This window comes from Tursiops truncatus, chromosome 18 (genome assembly GCF_011762595.2).
Source record: "Tursiops truncatus isolate mTurTru1 chromosome 18, mTurTru1.mat.Y, whole genome shotgun sequence".
Taxonomy (NCBI): Eukaryota; Metazoa; Chordata; class Mammalia; order Artiodactyla; family Delphinidae; genus Tursiops; species Tursiops truncatus.
Window position 1 is genome coordinate 62,800,425 of NC_047051.1, and position 21,166 is coordinate 62,821,590.

At 40.0% G+C, this 21,166-nt stretch overlaps 1 protein-coding gene across 1 annotated transcript in view; it reads left to right on the top strand.

Annotated features, from left to right (window-relative positions):
* The window catches only part of GPC6 (glypican 6), a 1,080,872-nt gene that overhangs the window by 958,308 nt on the left and 101,398 nt on the right, over positions 1–21,166 (top strand). Inside the window, exon 5 of the mRNA XM_019920897.2 lies at positions 8,271–8,401. Coding sequence (XP_019776456.1) covers positions 8,271–8,401 — 131 coding nt within the window. The remainder of the gene's footprint in view (positions 1–8,270; positions 8,402–21,166) is intronic.

Consider the following 21,166-nt stretch of genomic DNA (forward strand, 5'->3'; position numbering starts at 1 on the left):
TTACCACGGTGCTTTTTAAATTGCTTGATTTTATTTTTTAATGCTTTTGTCTGCTTCTCTGTGGGAAAAATACCTTGGTTAAGCTAAAACAATGGTGCTGCAGGTTTAAGAACGAGTAAGCATTGCTTCTAAAGGAAAGCAAAGTGGGCACTATGGACTTCTGATAAAACAAGCAACTAGATTGTGCTTATAGATTTCATTTTTCAAAGAGTAGATGATAAGGACAAATTTAAAAGACTTAATGAGAACTCTGAAAGGACATGTTATTATCTTAATTCAAACTTCCCTCAAAGAAAGAAAAAACTTTTTTTAATATTCATGTATTTCATCTTTGTCAGTTCGAAAAGATTCTACACGTCATGAAGTTGGCAGCCGTGGACTGCTCCTGTGCCGACACCGCCCACAAATACGTAGTGACGCAGTGACACTCTTTGGCACATAACAAATATTCGTTAGGTTAAGTTGAGTTTATTTCAATTGAATTTTCATTTTTTTCTAGCTTTATCATGATGTAATTGACATATAACATTGCATAAGTTTAAGGTGTACAACATAGTGATTTAATACATGGATATGTAGCAAAATAATTATCACAACAAAGTTAGTTAACACATCCATCACTTCACACAGTTAGCATCTGTGTGTGTGTTTAGATGTGGCGAGAACTTTTAAGATTTACTTTCTTAGCAACTTCCAAGTATTCAATACAATTTTGTTAAGTATAGTCACCAGGCTGTACACCACATCCCCAGGACTCATTCATATAACTGGAAGTTTGTACCTTTTGACCACCTCAATCCATTCACCCCACCCTCAATCCGCAATTGAATTTCCAAAGTTATTTCTACTCTATTGTTACTTACAAAGAAGATTAATAATATCTCTCTCTCTCTTTTTTTTTTTTTTTTTGCGGTACGTGGGCCTCTCACTGTTGTGGTCTCTCCCGTTGCGGAGCACAGGCTCCGGACGCGCAGGCTCAGCGGCCATGGCTCACGGGCCCAGCCGCTCCGCGGCATGTGGGATCTTCCCGGACAGGGGCACGAACCCGTGTCCCCTGCATCGGCAGGCGGACTCTCAACCACTGCGCTACCAGGGAAGCCCCAATAATATCTCATTTTTTTTTAAAGTGTTTCTCTTCTTGCCTCCCCTAAAAAACATTTTGAAAATCATTCTCTTCCAGGTTAAAATCGATAGTATTCAACCATGTCATTTCTGATTTTACATCTCCTTTTTTCAAAAAATAAATTTAGAAGATATATCTAATCATATGAAATCCTACTTAATATTTATATCCTAGAGGAACAAAACCTTCGGGAATCCCTGCAGCAAGATAGTTTTAATCCAGTGCCATCCAGAGATCAGAGAGAACGTCTGGTTTTTTGTGTCAGAGACTTTGCTCTTCATAAAGTCAAGTACTGAGAGAAAAGTCCAGATCTTTACCTTCTTCCAGACCTGCCCTCTACCTCCCTCTCTCTCGTGCTCGCATCCCAGGAGAAACATATCTGAATCTGAGGCTAGCTGCTGTGCATTCGGTGTACTGTAACGCTGTATCCAAACACAGTGCAGGCTTAGAACAGTCTTTTTTGTATGTTCCCTTTAGGGCAACGTTTTATTTCTTCCTGACGATTACAGTGGTTGGAAACAGGGGTTACGTCAATAATGTTAAATTTGTCAAATATTAATTGACTGGGGTTCTGAGTAATTTGAGTCCTGTCAAATAAATTATAGGAAAAATATCTGAGTATTTTGTAAATATGGTAATTTGGCTGCTCCAGTTTTCTATTGCTACAAAATAAATTATCCCCAAATTCAGCAGTTTAAAATAACAGCCATAGTAATGTAAACCACAGTACAGTGGATCAGGAATTTGGGAAGACTCAGCTGGCTGATTCTTCTGCCCCATGTGGTGTTGACTGGGGTCACTAGGTGGTAATCAGCTGGCAGATGGGCTGGTCTAAATGGCCTCACTCACACGTCTGGCACCCTGGCAGGAGTCTCAGTCCATTGGAGCTGCTAAAACAAAAGTATCATAGACTGAGTGGCTTAAACAGAAAACATTTACCTCTCACAGTTCTGAATGCTGGGAAGTCCTAGATCAAGGCAGATTCTGTGTCTGGTGAAGCCTGCTTCCTGATCCACAGATTGCCATCCTCTCACTGTGTCCTCACATGATGGAAAGGACAAGGGAGCTCTCTGGGTCTCTTTGATAAGGGCACTAATCCCATTCATGAGGGCTCAGCCCTCATGACCTAATCACCTCTCAAAGGCCCTACTTCCAGATACCTTGGGGATTAGGTTTCAACACATAAATTACGGTGAGGACACAAATATTTTGTTTATAACAGCAAGGGTGGCCAGAAATCTGGGCCCAGCAGGGACTGTTCCCTGGAGTGCCTGTATGTGGCCAGCCCAGCATGATGATCTCAGAGTAGAGTCTCACAAGAGAGAAAGTAGAAGCTGAAGTCTCTTTAACTACCTGCTCTGGAAACTGACAGCATCCCTTCCACTGTATGCTAATAGTCACAGCAGTGACAGAGCCCACCCAGATTCAAGGGGATGGGACATAAACCCCACCTCTCAATGGGAAGTGAGTCAAAGACTTTGTAGTGATCTTTAATGGGCAAAGGGACCCATTGTGAGAAAATAATACAGTTTTATATCTCTCGGTAATGAACGCATCCATCAAAGAGCAGTTATTATCAAAACATTAATTTAACATACAAAAGAACACCAGCTATACATCTTAAAGCCATCCTTGTGCCTTCTACTCCCTTACTCCTCACATCAATTGCTGGCAATACTTCCACCAAAATATCTTGCCAGTTGGTCATCTCCTTTCTGCTTCCACTGCCCAGAGATAGTGCCTTATAGTAGCTAACCTTTGTTGTATGCCAGGCATTGTGCTAACTACTTTACAAGAACCATCTCATTTGATTTCCTAATGTACCACGATTAGGTAGAGATTGTCATAATCTCTACTAAATAGATGAAGAAAATGGGCCTCTGTGTATTAAGTGACACATATTATCTCTCAGGCATTTAGTGGACAAACCCAAATGGAAACCCAGGCACCTGAGTCCATCTCACCAGAGTCAGGTTTCCTCACTCCTAACCAGAAAGTGCATGCTGATGTGAATGCCTTGACCCAGAGGTGTAGCTTTACCTGCAGGCTTTGAGGGGACACCTTCTTGCTGAGCTGCTATACATGTCTCTGGTATGCTAACAGGGTCATCCCATCTCTCTGGGCATCAGAACCTCATGCTGAGATACCAGTTACTTCTAATCCATCCAAATGTCATTCTGCATTTAGAAACAAAAGTTATGTATACTGCTTGAGCAAGACAGTAGTCCTTTGCTTAAAGAGAAACAAAACGTGGACAACACAGGAGATATGTATAGAAAGGACCAGCTGATCATTAGCTGACATACTAGAACTGCCCTGGTTTAATTGGCAATAGATAACAGCTCCAAGAGCACAGTTAAAAATAAAGTTCCAAATATTTCAAAATGTAAATGGCAGGAAGATAATTAAGATAGCGCAGGATGGCAGCCTCTGGAGGAAATTATGGCCGTTGTTGTGACTTAATTGGTTTCAGAGAAACTTACTGACTACCGCCTTGGTGTCTTAAAAGTATTCTGTGTTTGCTTTGGAAGGAGGGAGAGGCATGGCTTCCCCCAGCCCTAAAGGAGAGAAAAGGTTCTCCTGACACCTGGGGAGCTTAACTGGTGACAGACTTGCCCAGCAGGTGGGAGGCAAACTGGCCAAGCAGGGATGTGCTTGTCTGCTCAGTGGACGCAGATGGACCACGCACACCCTCTTGCCATCTGGGGTCTGGGGTCCGAGGAAGAGCCACCATCCGCTTGCAGGCCTGTTCCAAGTCCCAGGGCTGAGGACTCTGGCCTTCCACTGCCACTTTCTCACCTTGTAATGTGTCTAAACTAGATTCCTAAAGGCAGTTGCTGTGAGCATGACCCTTTATAGTGGAAATGCAAAATATTAGAGGAATTTTCTGAAAAGCTGCTTTTCTTTTTGTGACCCTGGGGAATCCAGTCACGTACATTTAGAACAATGGAACAGGGGAATCGATTGAGGGCAGGGATGGTTATGTTATAAGAAGACATGTATTTTTTTTCTACTTATGGTCGTCGACATACCAGTTATTTGTGTAGGTTTATCTGGCCTTCTATCAATTAACTTATTTTCACAAAAAACTTTGAGTTGGAAAAATATGAGCCCAGAAAACCACTATTTACGTCCCTCTGCCAGCCTTCCTCTCAGTCTAACCAAAACCCTGCGTATACGTCCCTCTGCCAGCCTTCCTCTCATTCTAACCAAAGCCCTGCGTATGGCTATAGTCAGTGCGTACATGTGATTCTATCCAAATGTTTCCCACACAGTTTTATCTGAGCTTTTCCAGGAATTAGAAGAATGCATGTATTTCTTTATAAAAGCAATATAGTGCTTCAATATATTGGGGTACGTTTATACTAGTTAATGATTTATCAACAGGTAGTTTGATTGATTAATAAGAACTTCTGTAGTTGATCAGCACAGAGTCATTACTATTCTTTGTGTGTGGGGGGGGTAAAAACCACATAACATGAAATCCACCCTCTTAACGAATGTTTAAGCATACAATACAGTATCGTTAACTGCATGCACGTTACTGCTCTTAACGATGGTTCTGAGGTTTTGAGCCGATCTATATTGGCCTTTGAGTCTTCAAAATAGACTCTAACTTTACTTATTGAAGTGATTTTTTAGTGTATTTTTAAAAAATTAAACCAGATAGCTTAAAGTAGCATATTCCGACTGGTGATTTAAATTAAAAGAAAAATAAAGACATATATCTACATCTAAAAATGTATCACCTTAAATGAGTTTGTATAACAAAGCAAATGAATTGAGATAAAGAATGGAAATTCAGGGCCAACCAATTTGCATAAATGTGGCCATTTGATTACACGTTTAAGATACAGGACCATCAGTAGGATGGCCATTTTCCAAGGCCAAGCAGGCAACTGCTTGGGAGAGGGTCACCCTTTTCATGGTTGGAGTCAAAAAAGAAGAGCTGAGTTTGCAGACCCCAGAAGCTAAAAGGTGAGCTCTGTGGTGGGAGAGGAACAGGGAACCAAAAGATTGAAATCACCAAAGAGAAGTTCCTTGACTTTGGGATACGAATCGAACAGCTTTTTGCCAGACTTATTGGAATGTCCGGTAGAGAAGGGACTGTTTTAATTTAAAGAAGAGAACCTTCTCAGAGATATTTTAGACCCCATCATTTCCAACTGTGACAGTCTGCTGAGTCCTTCTGATCCAACCCAAAGCTCGTCCTTTTTGCCCAGAGCACTCCTGCCTACAGACTTCCGGTAGAGCTAATGTTATTACTACCGCAACTCAACCCGTTAGTGTTGGATAAATATACTGTGATAGACCAGTACTCTTTGTATAATGATTTATGCAAATACTTGTCTAAAACACACCATTAAGTATCCCATAGTTATCAGTTCCATTAACTGCATTTGTTGGATAATTCCATAGGACCAATTCTTTTTCCTGTACAAAGATTCCTTGTTCTTCTAGCAGAATACACCCATCTAGAGAAACTTGTTCATTCATCATACTTAATCTTCATCAAAAAGCCTGTTGGAAAGTCTAACCGTAAAGGGGATTATTTTTTATAAATACACAACATAGATATAAAGATATAAAAGAAACAGCACAGCTCTCAGGCCACCTTTTAAAACCTTAAAGGAGAAAACATCTTTAATATGAAAATACTACAACCAAACAAGGTGCATCCTCTGTCCATATTGCCAGATAATTAGGTCATTAAGATCCAGAGAAATGACTACTTTTGTTATAATGTCCTGATGTAACATACACAGATAGATCTGCATTAAGGGAAAAATCAGCAAATTTGTTGTTCAAGTTTTTTATGAGTCCTTGTTCACACTTAGGTTTTTCGTGTGACTCGTGTCCATAAGAAAAATATGGGACCGAGTACGGGGGATAGGGGTGGGATAGCGGGACCTCCCTGACGCTCAAGTGCTGCCCTGGATGCTTTTAGTCTCGTTCATTGCATAGGGAGGAGACCAAAGACCCCGTTATGAGGTCTGGCTGGGAAAGCCAGTTGATAGTATAAAAGCTGATGTGTACAAAGCCTGATGTTCTTTAAAAATGTGACTCTGCTTCCCAGACAGCACCTTCTTATAAAAATTCATCTATCTTGAAAGGTTTCTCACGTGCCTAATTCATAACTACTTATAACCCTGAAGAAATTTTGATGGTGACACTTGGTTGAGCATGGTAGGGTATGTAATAAATATAAAATTTGGTTTCCTCGCACTAATACTAAAAAGCAGCTGCTATAAACAGCATGTTACATTAATAATATATTACATTTAGAAAGAGTGTCTGTATGGTGTATGATAGCTGTATGGTATATTTTCAGTTGCATTCTTAAAATATTCATGTTCAAAGGAAAAATAAACACAGGGCATATACTAAACTGTTTATAGTGTTATTCTGGGAAGTGGGATTGTGGGTGTATTTCTCTCCTTCATTTTTCTTTTCTGTATTTTCTAAGTGTCTGATAATAAACATGTATTATTTTGAAAAGGGACAGCGTTTTAAGATTGGCTCCCAAGAGCTTTATGTGAGGGCTGGGCTTCCCTGGTGGCACAGTGGTTGAGAGTCCGCCTGCCGATGCAGGGGATGTGGATTCGTGCCCCGGTCCGGGAAGATCCCACATGCCGCGGAGTGGCTGGGCCCGTGAACCATGGCCACTGAGCCTGCACGTCCGGAGCCTGTGCTCCGCAACGGGAGAGGCCACAACAGTGAGAGGCCCTCGTACCCGAAAAAAAAAAAAAAAAATGTGAGGGCTATTGCGTCTACATGTTAAAAGTCTAGGCTGCCCCATCTAATATGGTAGCCGCTGGTCCCAAGGGGATATTTTTAATTATATTTAGATTAGTTAAAGGCAAATTACTTTGTTAACAATTTAATTCTTCAATCACGTTAGCCACATTTCAAGTTTCAATAGGCACATTTTCATCATCACAGAAAGTTCTAGTTGTCAGTCCTGGTGGAGACAAGTTACCAAACTATGTCCTGGATGCTAAGAACAAAACTGGGCCAGTTTGCAGAGGAATGGGCATATTGCCTCGCGTGCTACTCACCGTAGACACCGGGAGACTCTTCATCCCAGGTCCCTTTTATGCAGCTCTCTAATCTTTGGCCCAGTAAGCTCAGAGATTTTTCCAAAAGCCATCCAGCTGCTTAGTGGCAGGGTTGGGAACCCAGTGCAACTCACTCCTAATTCACAGCTCTTGCCTCCATATCACTATTAGCATCTTCTCCAGAAAACTAAAGCTTCCCAAGCAGTACTTTAGTTCAGTTCAGTATAATTTCACAGACATTTCTTGAAAGCTTACAATGCAATAGGCACCATAATAAGCCTTGAATATGCAGAACCAAGTAAGAGAAGCTTCTCTATTCCCAGAGTGTGTCAAAGTGTTAAAAACAGAAAGGCCTAGTGGGAAGCAGCTGCGTAGCACAGGGAGATCAGCTCAGTGGTTTGTGACCGCCTGGAGGGGTGGGATAGGGAGGGTGGGAGGGAGGGAGATGCAAGAGGGAAGAGATACGGGAACATATGTATATGTATAACTGATTCACTTTGTTATAAAGCAGAAACTAACACACCATTGTAAAGCAATTATACTCCAATAAAGATGTAAAAAACAAACAAACAAAAAACAGAAGGGCATGCTAGGTAGAGTGACAGCACCAAGCAGGGACAGGTCTGTCCTTCTTGGGAAATCCAGAAATGCTTCATACACGCAGATATGCTTAAATTGGGTCTTGACGATAGCGCATCCCCCAAACTCTCACATTTACACGTCTTCAATATTCTCAGTTTTCTCCATACTCCGGAAGAAAAGAGGTTAACTCCACTTTTGAACCTGACCTGATTTTTCTTTAACTTCACTTGAAAGAGTTAGGTATATTCAACTCTCTTAATTTGAACTCATTTTCTCATTTTCAGGCCTGGTTCTATATATGTAAAATAATTTTAAGCCTTCAAATGAAATAAAATAAAATACTCCTGTAAGACTGAGTCATCAATTCCATTTTGAACTACATAAAAGCAAATACAGAATTTGAATGAGTGGTCATTTTTCAGCCGGTCCTGTGGGAAATGTTTAAACTCAGGTTAGAAGCTGGGGTTCCCAGTTCTCAAATAAATCACGTTCCTGTGTTTTAACAGATGCAATGCTCTTGGTGGCAGAGCGACTGGAAGGACCATTCAACATTGAGTCGGTCATGGACCCAATAGACGTCAAGATCTCTGAAGCCATCATGAACATGCAAGAGAACAGCATGCAGGTGTCTGCAAAGGTATTTGCCTTAGTCATTTGTCTGCTAATAAAGAAAGTGCAGTAATCTGAAACTGAAGTAACTGGATATGTCGGCCAGGATTATAGATTCTAATACCTTGTCCGTGAGCTTTTCCTCTCCCGTGACAAGTTTGCTACTTCATTATAACTGTCTAACAAAATGGCATTGAGAAAGGAAGGAAGCTTTTAGTTTGCCGTTAATCATGAAGAAATTATTGGCTGCTAAAAAGTGTTGGAGAGCCCCAAGTATATTGACTAATCCCTCACATTTGTGAGCCATTTGGGGGGAATTTTCTTTTTGATGGTTGAAATGTCTGCACACCCTCACCCTGTTCTCACTCTCTAGGAACTTCTAATTACGTCTTCAGCTGCACAGACCAGGCACATGTTCTCTGTGTTTGCTTGTAAATTTTTAAACATTCCATCTGACTTCCTTTTGTAAGGCTATAATGGAACCCTCATTAATGAATCTTCAGAGGAAAACGCCCCTTTGGATGAAGTCGAACACACATTTTTAAAAATAGTATATTTTTATAAATCCAAAGAGACGAGGATTCTGGGTTTGCAGCTGCAGAATACAAATATCAGAAGTACAATTTTTTTTTATTTTTTCAAAATTTTTATTGGAGTCTAGTTGATTTGCAACGTTATACTAGTTTCAGGTATACAGCAAAGTGAATCAGTTATACACATACATATATACGCTCTTTTTAAAATTATTTTCCCATATAAGCCATTACCAAGTATTGAGTAGAGTTCCCTATGCTATACAGTAGGTTCTTATTAGTTATCTATTTTATACATAGTAGTGTGTATATGTCCATCCCAGTTTCCAATTTATCCCTCCCACCCTTACCCCTGGTAACCATAAGTTTGTTTTCTACATCTGTGGCTCTGTTTCTGTTTTGTAGGTAAGTTCATTTGTACCCTTTTTTCAGATTCCACATATAAGTGATATCATATGATATTTGTCTTTCTCTGTCCGATGACTTCACTCAGCATGACCATCTCTAGGTCTACCCATGTTGCTGCAGATGGCATTATTTAATTCTTTTTGATGGCTGCGTAATATTCCATTGTATATATGTACCACATCTTCTTCATCCATTCATCTGTCAATGGACATTTAGGTTGTTTCCATGTCCTCAGAATGGGAGAGAATATTTGCAAACAATGTGACCGACAAGGGATTAATGTCCCAAATATACAAACTGCTCAGGCAGCTCAATATCAAAAAACAAACCAATCAAAAATAGATGGAAGATCTAAATAGACATCTCTCCAAAGAAGACATACAGATGGCTAAAAAGCACATGAAAAGATGCTCAACATCACTAATTATTAGAGAAATGCAAATCCAAACTACAATGAGGTATCACCTCACACCAGTTAGAATGGGCATCATCAGAAAATCTACAAACAACAAATGCTGGAGAGGGTGTGGTGAAAAGGGAACCCTCTTGCACTGTTGGTAAGAATGTCAATTGATACAGCCACTATGGAGAACAGTATTGAGGTTCCTTAAAAAACTAAAAATAGAATTCCCATATGACCCAGCAATCCCACTACTGGGTATATACCCAGAGAAAACCGTAATTCACAAAGACACATGCACCCCAATGTTCATTGCAGCCCTATTCACAGCAGCCAGGACATGGACCTGCACAATTTTTATTTGTCCCCACCCAGCTGAGAATAAATAGGACCTTCCTTAAGCAAAATTTAGAAGTTTGCAGTGAGTCTCTGGCCTTTTCCTTCATCGCCCCTTTTATCCACACGGATGACTACACAGTGCCCTTCTGTTCTTTCCACCAGTCTCCCTGTCCTGAAACACTAACCAAATCGGCATCAGTCCTTTCAACCTGATGACGGAGTGACTGCATTTTAATTGAAAGTCGTTCACACAAAAATATGTCAGGCAAAGAGTTACGTGTTTAGCTTTCTTCAGTGTTTAAAATCCTTTGTGGAAAAGATTTCACATATAATCAAAGAGAAGGAGACAGGTGGTAGGGAGAAATTGCTGAGCAGGAATAAATCCATGGAATCTGACTAGGTCTCCTTGGCTGAGTATGAATCAAACTAGCTTTGGGCTGAAAGTAGGGTGAGAAGGAATCTGGCCTGGGCCCCTTTCTCTCTCTCCTTGGGAGACAGATGGGCTGAGAGTGTCACAGGCCTAGTTTCGGGTTTTAGTGAGCTTGGGTTAGCCTGTGTAAAGAAGTATACTCCAAGGTGCTATCACCTATTGGGGAAATAGCACATTTGGGAGTTGCATGAAAAGCCATTTTCTTTCTTTCCCATGAAAGAAAAGCAGTTATCTATCCCTCTCAAATCTATTGCCTAGAAACCAATTAATGTTGTTTTGAGAGGCCAAATATCCCAGCAGTGCTTGAGTAACCAGGCTCGATAGTAACTGATGTTCAAAACAGCCCTAGAGAAGAGGACATGAAAACACAAAAGTGTCTGTGGTTTGAGAACATCACACACTCCTTAGAAGCAGAGCTTTCCATTGGTATGTGTGCATACGTGTTCAAGTCAACTTTTTCTATTAAAAATTCTCTAAGAGGTCAGATGGACTCTCTTTCATACCAGAATGCGGATGAGACATTTTTATGGAAGTTGTCCAACCACATTATAATATTATGGCTGTTAATAAGGCATGCACTTTGAAAAAGACACCTTTCGTTGTAAGAAATATCTAAATCAAGAATAGAAATAATGGGAAATTCCCTGGCGGACCAGTGGTTAGGACTTGGTGCTTTCACTGCCGTGGCCCAGGTTCAATCCCTGGTCAGGGAACTGAGATCCCACAAGCTGTGAAGTGTGGAAAAAGAAAGAGAGAAAGAGATAAAGAGAGAAAGAGAGAGAGAGAGAGGGAGGGAGGGAGGGAGGGAGGGAGGGAAGGAAGGAAGGAAGGAAGAAAGAAGAAGAAAGAAAGAAAGAAAGAAAGAAAAAGAAAGAAAGAGAAAGAAAGAAAGAATAGAAATAATGTAGGGCATGTAAGAGTACACTCATGACAGGATACAGTCTGAAGGATCATAAAACAGTAGTACCAAAAATCTCAACTAAGCTAGAAACCAAAAAAAAAAAAAAGAAATGTATTTGATAGTCTTGACCTAGAGAGAAGGAGATGGAGTGAGTTTAGGGAGGAGAGAGAGGAGGGCAGCTAAGCTCTGTAGGAAAGAGGGATGGGAGACAGGGTCTCATCTAGGGGACAGTGTGGAGAAAGGACCAAAGCCAGCCTTTAGTATGGTGGAGAGGTTGTTAATTAGGGGGTTGAAATTTGGATAACTTTAGCAGAAAACACCAACAGGATCTGTGGATGGAATGGACATGTTCTGAAAGAGGTTTTATTTCTTCAAGGGAATGGAATTTGGAAACATGTAGTTTCATTTTCTACATAAGCCACATCCATGAAATTATGCATGAACTAAAGTCTAAAATCTATATTCTAGCTAAGAACTGGACGGTTGAATTTTTCCTTTTGCCAAGGAGCCCTCAGTCATTGTTGATAAACAGTCTTATCAAATTTGAAATTCTGGATTTCCAGACTTTGCCTGGAGCATTCGCATAACCAGCGACTTTGTTAATTTCTGATAGCAGAGCTTCCGGTGAGGCCAGAAGCTATTCCCTAATTGGGGGGCCAGACACCCTGAGGGTTGTGAAGCTCACAAATTAAAATGACTTTTTACTCCAGGATAGGATCGGCAACTTCTCCTTGGAAAATCATTTACCTTATTACAGCAGTTCCTGATGGAAGTCATTCCCAGAGGCACGTTGAGAAAAGCAGCAATGTTTATAACTACCAGCTCATATGGGTTGAACGCTTACTGCCAGGACTGTACTGTGCTTTACATGGTTTATATTATGTAATATTTATAACAGTGCTTGTGATGACATGGATCTTCCCCCCTTATCTTCCAAATATGGAAACTAAGCCTTAGAAAAGTTAAGGAGCTTATTACAAAGGTCTCATAGTGTTTGAAGGAGTACACAGAGGAGTGTCTGATTCCAGATCCCACGTTGCTCATCTCTGCATCTTAATGATGCAGGTGCCTACAGAGCCAATCCCACACAAGGGTGGGATTTAGTAAACATTTCACTGAATAGATCAAGTAGTAAAAGAATAGGGAGGGCCGGAGGGAGAGGCAAGAGGGAGGAGATACGGGGATATATGTATACATATAGCTGATTCACTTTGTTATGCAGCAGAAACTAACACAGCATTGTAAAGCAATTATACTCCAATAAAGATGTTAAAAAATAAAAAGCAAAAAAAAAAAAAAAGAGAGAGAGAGAAAGTTCAATAGCCTTCAGTAAAAACCTGCCTGAGACGATAAGGAAACAGAGACGGCAAAGCCAGGAGAATTCAAGTTGTCTGTCTTTCTCTCTGATTCCCTTTACGACTATACCCAGTACTTCCCACCATGCTAAATGCTAATGAAATATTTCTCTTATTAGCCTCATCATTCATTGCTTCCAACCTTTCCTAGAGCTTTAATAGTACAAAATATAAAAGTCTACTTTTTTCTCCCTTCTTCTATCTGAAGGCAGAGAGGAACACATCAGTTTCAGATATGAAATTCCTCTCCTCTAATTGCAGCAGTCCTCATCATATCTATAGGAGGGAACAGCTCATTTTTTTTATTGAGGTGTAGTTGATGTTCAATATTATGTAAGTTTCAGGTGTAGGAACAGCTAGTTTTTTGTACCTAATCAGTGAGATCCTGAATTACAGAGATTACAGATTAATGAAGAGAGCTATTCTCATCATGTGTGTTCAGTCTCAAATTTCAGATCTGTTTTTATAGGTAGAGTCACATCCTTTTTCCTTTCCCATTTAGCCCACAGCTAAGCTGTTTGAGGGTAAGGCACACGGATATTCCTTTCAAAAAATACATTGGCTATTCCAAGTTGTATAATCAAGTTACAATATTTTGGTAATAACATTATGGCATTTATTTCAAACTCTTGATTTGTGTGTCCTTTATATAATATTATATTATATATATTATGTAATTTATAACATATATCATTATATTAACATATAATATTATTTATATACATATTTTTAAGACTAGGGACAATAACATATTAAAATTTTTCTTGGTTTCTTTTTGCACAATCACTTAGTAACAATGACAATCATCATGGTTACCATTGGTTGAGTACCTACTCTATTTCATTCAGTAAATAGCCTTCATGTACCAGGCACAAGGAATATGGTAGAGGACAAAACAGATTCTCTGCCCAAGCATCAGTCTCTTTTTAGATGCCTTATATATTTATTTCAAATCCTACTGCAATCTTGTAAAGCCTTCATTTCCTCATTTTATAAGTAAAGAATGTTAAATTTAGAGAGATTAAGTTGCTTGTCTGCGGTCAGGCAACTAAGAAGTGGCAGAGCTGGGACTGCAGCCCAGAACTGTCTTATCCAAAGAAAAGGATTTTCCCAGCAAGCCACTGTTTCCTCAGTATGTATCTCCCCACCAGATGGACCAGATGTAGTGCAGCATTGGAGGAACCAGCCATCTAAGGGAAGACTGTTGCCTGAAGCCTGCTACTGATTATGATACTAATGATGAGTTTTTCTGACCAGTAGGGAAACCTACTGAAGAGAAACACAAGTTGTCAGTTCTTCAAGCCCCAACCAGTGCTTATTACGTTCACCAAGTTCACAATCTTCATCAATGACAGGAAAGGGTCCTCATTATCCCACCATTTCTGTTAACCACCCAAATCAAAGGAGTTCTGAACTTTGCAGGTTTGAGAAAATTCTCCAAAGGAAAGGAGAACTAAACTTGCTGAGTGTCTCTGCCTGTGAATTTCAGATGTGTTGATAATCTCCTTTCTGTCCTATCAGGGAAGATGAAACTGATCTCACTATATATAATTTAACTGTATTAGGAATAATTTCAAACCTAATCCAGGAAAAGATTGGTTTGTCAGATATAATCTAAATTAAGAAGGGATTCTTATTAAATTCCAATTGAAACCATCCATTCAACTAATACTTATTACAGACGAGGGTAGAACCCATTACAGAAGAGCAGCATGGCCTTCAGTTACTTAATTTTCTCCAGACAATTCTTTCCGAATCTACAGCTCAGATGAAGACGAAAAAAGCTAAGAGAACAGAAAGGAGAATGTAATAATTTCTGCCTTTAGCTAATGGGTCTTAGTTTCCTCATCTGTAAAGAGAGGGGTTAATGCAAATGTCCCCTTTCCAGCTCTATCAGTTTACAGCTTTATGAACATTATCTCTTCGGTAACGATTAGGTTTCTTTTTCTAGCATTCAGATATTTTTCTTATCTCTGGAACTTTTTCCTTTCAAAGCATTCAGGTATAAATAATATCCTGGGAGTTCACATGGAAAAAATAGCTTCCTTCAGATATAAGAACATTGATTAGAATTAGTTCAAATAAGTATATTTTTATTCCAATAGCATTTACCATTCCTTTCTTTGAGCCCCTGTGTTACGTGTGCCCTTCTTAAGGCAGTGGGCACATTATTCCTTGTGTTATGATTATTTGTATACTTGTCTTCTCCTTCCCAGAATTATACGTTATTTTACTCACTCTTACATTCTACAGAAAACCATTCTAACGTGCCATTTTACACATGGAAGCAACAATACATTTTGTCGAGTTGAATTCAGAACATGAAAGTATAATGCCAGAAAGACTTCAACAATAAGGAATAGAAAATACCTTAAAATATACTTGAAATTAGTCCTGTATTCTTTAAAATAGCATAAACGTTGCAAGATCAGATTTTGACATCAGACAGCCCTGGGATCTGGTTTTTACTAGTTGTGTGAGTTGGGGCAAATTATTTCTCTGTCCAAACTCAATTAACTCACATTAAAAATGAGGAAGTAGTATTATCTGCTCATAAAGTTGTTTGAGGGTAAAATGATATAATCCATGTAAAATGCTTAGCGTGGAATTTGTCAAATCAAAACTACTCATCGAGTTAAGTATTTTCATTGTTATTATGGAAAATGCCTATGCTACGTAAATTCTAAAGAGCTTTGACTCTGTGGTATTGCCTCATCCGTGATGGTCTGTCAGCTTGTCACTAGCATCTAAGATCAGAAGAGCAGATTTGAGAGTCACACACCTGCATTTGAATCCACTCACGCCTGGCATTATTTTCAATGGCAGAGACTCACCTGGAAAGGGACATATATTTCTGCATGGCCTACGACATGGCACGTGGCACTGAATAAACATCTCATCAACAAGGCTTTTGGGGGAAAGTGGGTTTGAGGGCAGAGTGGAGTGGATGGAGGTGATGACAGCAACCCAACTCTTGTCCATGCCTATCGGTGGCACTAATGCCAGCAGAGCAAAGGGTTTTAGAGGAATGTCAGCGGCCTCAGCCTAACCTCACATTATTCTTACATGAAGGGGATAATTGGCCTATTCCCTTGACAAGTGGTTCCATCCCTTCTGCCTGATCTCTGAGAAAAAAGCACACGGCCCTTCACTTTATAAAGCTTTGAGTTCTATTTCTATTTCCTCTTTCGTTTTGAAAAGAGCAAGTTCTCAATGACTTCTAGATTCAGAATACTTTTTCTGTTTATTCAAATTTCAAAGCTAGTATTCTGCCCGCCAGTTCTCACTTATAATATTCCACCAAGAAGCAGTGACCTTGAAACATCTTTGATTCTTTGATTTCTTCATTTCTCTACAGAAAACCAGAATCTGTTTCTTTCCTGTGTGTTAACATCACTGGACCACTAAGCCAGGTTTTTCAGATGCTAGATACAAGGTGGGGAAAAAGACACCTTTTCTTTTAAAGCAAAATGAAGGTTTGAAAAAGAATGCTTATGATGCATGTATAGGAAGTGCATCCAAAGCGAGACAGTTTTAACTTTGCTTCCACGTAAAAGGTTTTTTTTTTTTAAAAATGTTTTTTCTCCTTTTGATTATAAAGGGAAACTCCTGATTATCTCTAACCTTTGGAAATTTATCTTAAGATTTTTTTTCACGTTAACTTCAGGGCAAAAATGAGAAGATTACATTTAATGAAGTCTACTCAAGAATAGGTGATGGAAACTCACTTCACTTTTTAACACTCAGTGCGTTCTTAGAAACAGAGCAAGATACCCTCTTGCTTTCCTGAAAGAAAGTCTTCTTCCAACCTCCTCCTGCCTTGACAGAGGAGAAACTGCTTCCCTAGAGCCATGCTTCCCATGGGCAGCAGACTACTGCATTAGAGGAACTTCAGTGGCCTCTGACCAGTTTCACAAATACACAGTTATCCCCGACTCTTAGCACTTTCCTTCTACTCGGGACTATGCGGTATGGTTTGATCCTGATGGAGTCATTACCCCAGCCAGCCTGTAGTTACACGTGTGAAGGAGTTACCTCTGTGAGTTTATAGCAACTCGTTCTGCCAGAAAATTTGGAATTACATATGGCTTTCTGTGGGTCTTTTTTTTCTAACACATTTTACTCCCCTCTTTTATTTTGCCTCCTTATCGTTCCAGAATATATCTTAAACATCAGCCAATAGCTGAGATGCCCTTTGAAAATCAATCATTTCTTTATTAATACATGTAATCTGTTAACTAAACAAAATGTTTTTAAAACACGGGGTTCATGGGGATAGGTCACAAAAAGAGTTGTTGTGTAGAAAATTTGAAACATCTCAGACACAATTTTCTGGGTTGGCTACAGCAAAGGTAGGAGTTTTCATCCCAAATCTCTCTCCAGCCCAGATTACTCTCCTGATTACACCTGTTTATCCAACTGCGTGCTACACACGGGCACCCGCCACCTCAGACACACCTGTCCAAAACCAAGCTCACTGTCCTCCCATTAACCCTTCCTTCCCCAGGTTTCTCCATCCCAGAGAACGTCCCCCCCCCCTCCAGCTCTTGTGTCCTAGCTAGACACCCAGCTGACCCCTCAACTCCCCCCATCCCCTTGGCCCTCACAGTCAATCCATAATGAAACCCATTAAGCGGTCATTCTAAATTTCTTTTGAATCCATCCACAGTGGCTCCCCTAATTTTATCATCTCAGCACATGGATTATAGCCTCCTAATTAATTCCCTGCCTCTGGCTTTCCCCTACTCCAATCCACTCCCCACGCTGTAGCCAGAGGGATTGCTGAAAATGCAAATATGTTCACATTACTCCCCTGCTTAATATCTTTCCATGGTTCCCCGTTGCCATTTGAATAAAACCCAGACACGTTCCTGCACGATGAAGTCCTCAGCCTGCCCCTCTGGATCCACCACTCACCACTCTCCCCACCTTAAATTATTCAGGTAACTGTTGAGCACTGATTGTCTGCCGAGCCCAGTGCTAGTCGCTGTGGACATGGTGGTGAATAAAACCAACAACAGAGCATGAGTCCTAGTAAAAGTTTTAGTCTAGGAGGTGAGAGAACCTCTGTGTGCACCAGACGTACAAATGGCCTAGGCTCTGTTGCTTGGAAGAAGCATCCTTTCTCATCTCTAAGTTTTTGCATGTGCTGTTGTTCCCCATCCTGAAACATTCTTTCTATCCTCCCCATTCCCCCACCCCAAATACACAGCATTCACCAGGCATAATCCAACTATTTCTTCACTTTCCTGGCAAGATTCAGTGTTATACTGGGAAGTGTTTGTACAACCAGCTCTCTGTGCAAAAAACATTCTAGTTTATAGTGTTTGCCAATTTCTGGGGTGTAAGTTTCAAGCTACCAACATAATGTCAACTGAACATAGTAGCAGACCACAATGTAACATTTTCCCCCTTACGGGTACACTTGGCATACTTGGCATACATAACCACAGGAGCATAAATAATGGTAAAATAATTAGGAAGTAATGAATTTTCAGTATATATTACCTTTGCTTTTAGTATAATTTATATGATTTTAAATGTATACAGTCTAACTTTTAATAATCACTCTGTTTAATGACTGGCTTGCAATTCCTGAAAATTTAACACGTGGTCTTATGAGCCCGTTCCAGCACATGGCTGCTCTCCTGAGATGCTTTCTCTGACTGTCTGGTCTGGGTTAGCTGCCTCTTGTGGGTGCTCCCATAGCATTTACTACATTCTACTCTAATTGCCTGATTTCTTGTCAGAACCCTCATGAGATCAGGGACATGTCCAGCTGACACATCCCCAGCACCTAAGTCTGGCCTTAGTGACACTCTACAAAGATTCGTTGAATAGTAGTTTGAATGAATGATACAGAGCCAGGCTGTTGAAATTTACACATGTATGTAAATTCTGCAAAGTGATCTTAAAGAATTGCTTTCAACCTGGTAAACAAAGAGCATATGAAATAACAATTTAGTGAGGCCAACAGAGTTAGGGTTTTTTTCTCCCCACACTCAAAATATGTTTTGTTCAGCTCCTTGTCACTCCTCCCTGCTCACCATTTTGGAGGCAATAGCAAGGTGTTCTGCTGTTGAAGGAATGCAGAACCTTCCGGGAAAAAAAATCATCTTCTCCAGCAAATGGAAGGAATTTGCTTTTATTGAAGAAATGATTTTAGGAAGTATGTAACCCATCTGACAGATTTTTCTGAAAGCAAGCTGCATAGGCATCAGGAGTAGATGTTTAAATCCTTGAAACCGACACAATCACTGGCTTTTGAAAACTGAAGCCAATGAATGCAAAGTAGCCAAAACCGAAAGCGCTAACTTGACTTGATTCAGTCCAACCCAGAATTCTCTACACAGAATCCTGGACCCATCCAGGGACTTTGAGTTTGCTAGAGAGCTTGGCCAAAGGACCACTGTAATCAATCTTTAAGGAAACAAAAGCATGAATCAGAGAGAAAAAGAGAGGAAGAGATGGAGAGAGGAAGTAGGGGGAGAGGGAAGGGAAGAGGAAAGAAGAGAGAGAAGAAGAGAGATTATTCGGAGTCAGAGGATGAAAGCCTGTTTTCTTGAAAGGCAATCCATCAGTAAAATTGGCACACTAATAAAAGTAAAAACATAAAATAAAAAATGCTGATTCTTAAAATGTATGATGAGTATAATGACTTTATATCTAAAGAAAGAAGTCATTATTAAAATGTTTTAAGTTTGTATTTAGGAAAACACTTCTTAGGATATTAGCAGATTGTTGTTAGGAACCAGAAAAAAATGTGCAAAAGTGAGGCCCTGGGGTGTCTAGTTTAATCTTGTGTCATGGTGATGATGGAGCTCTCCTTGCTACTGCTTCTAATGAAATGGGTTTTTAAATATTTTAACTTACTTGCATCGTTGAATGAGGATATGTGGACGCACCCTTGACACCCATTTCAGTCTTCACGTTTCACTTCCGCTTTGAGAACAGGCCCCCAGCTCTGAGCTGAACCTAGATGATGAGTAACTGGGCTGTGATACAACTGTGTGCAGGCTCTGCTGCTTTTTACAGGATGGGGAGATCGGGAAGCAGCCGCTTCTCTCCAGAAGACTTGCTCTCAGCTCGCCTACCAACAGTTAGAGCCAAGCCTATTTTATACACGAAGTCTTCTGCTCTCTAATTGTCCCATCAAGCACAGCAAGTAGCTATTATCACATGAGCAAGAAACCAGCTTTTTTAAACAACAAGGTCCTGCTGTGTAACACAGGGAACTATATCTCCTGGGATAAGCCATTATGGAAAAGAATATTTTGAAAAAGAATGTATATATGTGTAAAACTGAGTCACTTTGCTGTGCAGCAGAGATCGGCACATAATAAAGCAACTATACTTCAATTAAAAAAAAAAAAGAAAGAAACCGGGGGCTTCCCTGGTGGCGCAGTGGTTGTGAGTCCGCCTGCCGATGCAGGGGACACAGGTTCGTGTCCCGGTTCGGGAAGCTCCACAACGAGAGAGGCCACAGAAGTGAGAGGCCTGCGTACAGCAAAAAAAGAAAGAAACCGGATTTTTTGGTTCTAGTTATCAGTTAAACCAAGTTGGTGATTTGGTTTTGCCTTAAGTTGGCACAGTAAGTGGAGTATAGGAGATATCTTTTTTTTTTTAATATGGATGGATAATTCATTGTATTTTCTGAAGCCTAAGGAAGAAGGGTTCAACTTTGATTTTGAGATAACTGACTGCTGAGATACGTGTATGAAACACGTAGCCCTGAGTCTGGTCCATCATAGACACTCAATAAGTATTATTTCTCTTTCCTTTCCTGTCTTTTCTTTCTCATTACAGAAATCTACCTCCTAATTGACTTCAATAAATGTTTGCAAAAGGCAGAAATTATAACTAACAATTTTACTTATAATCTTTCATTTCTGATTTTTTAAACACATACTGTGTGCTAGGAACTCTTACAGATCCTGGGATACAATGGTGAACAAAATGTATAAGGTCTTATTCTTCATAGATCTTAAATTATTCACGCATCACTCTGCATAGTCCCTAGATTTGATTTGTTACCTGTTATTGTCCTATTTGATTATAGATTACGTCAGTAAAATAATAGTACATCTTTTTACCTCATTGCTTCAGTGTCTTTTCTACGTATCATATTATTTTATCTTCACAACAGCCTTGAGATCTGGGGACAACATAGTACCCCTGCGCCACACAGGTGTAAGGAGAAGGACGGAAAGCAGGACTCCAAGCTTTTAGACCCTTATTGGTCACCCTCCTATTATACTTGGCTCTCGTGAAAGAAGTGGCCACACTTGGACAAAATATATGCAGAGCCCATCAGATGTGATAGCTTCTGTTTCCTTGGGAACAAATGGGATAGATTTGAATTCCCCAAGTGGTCATCTGACAAACAGTTCACTCATTAACACTCTAATGTAAATTAGAATCTAATAA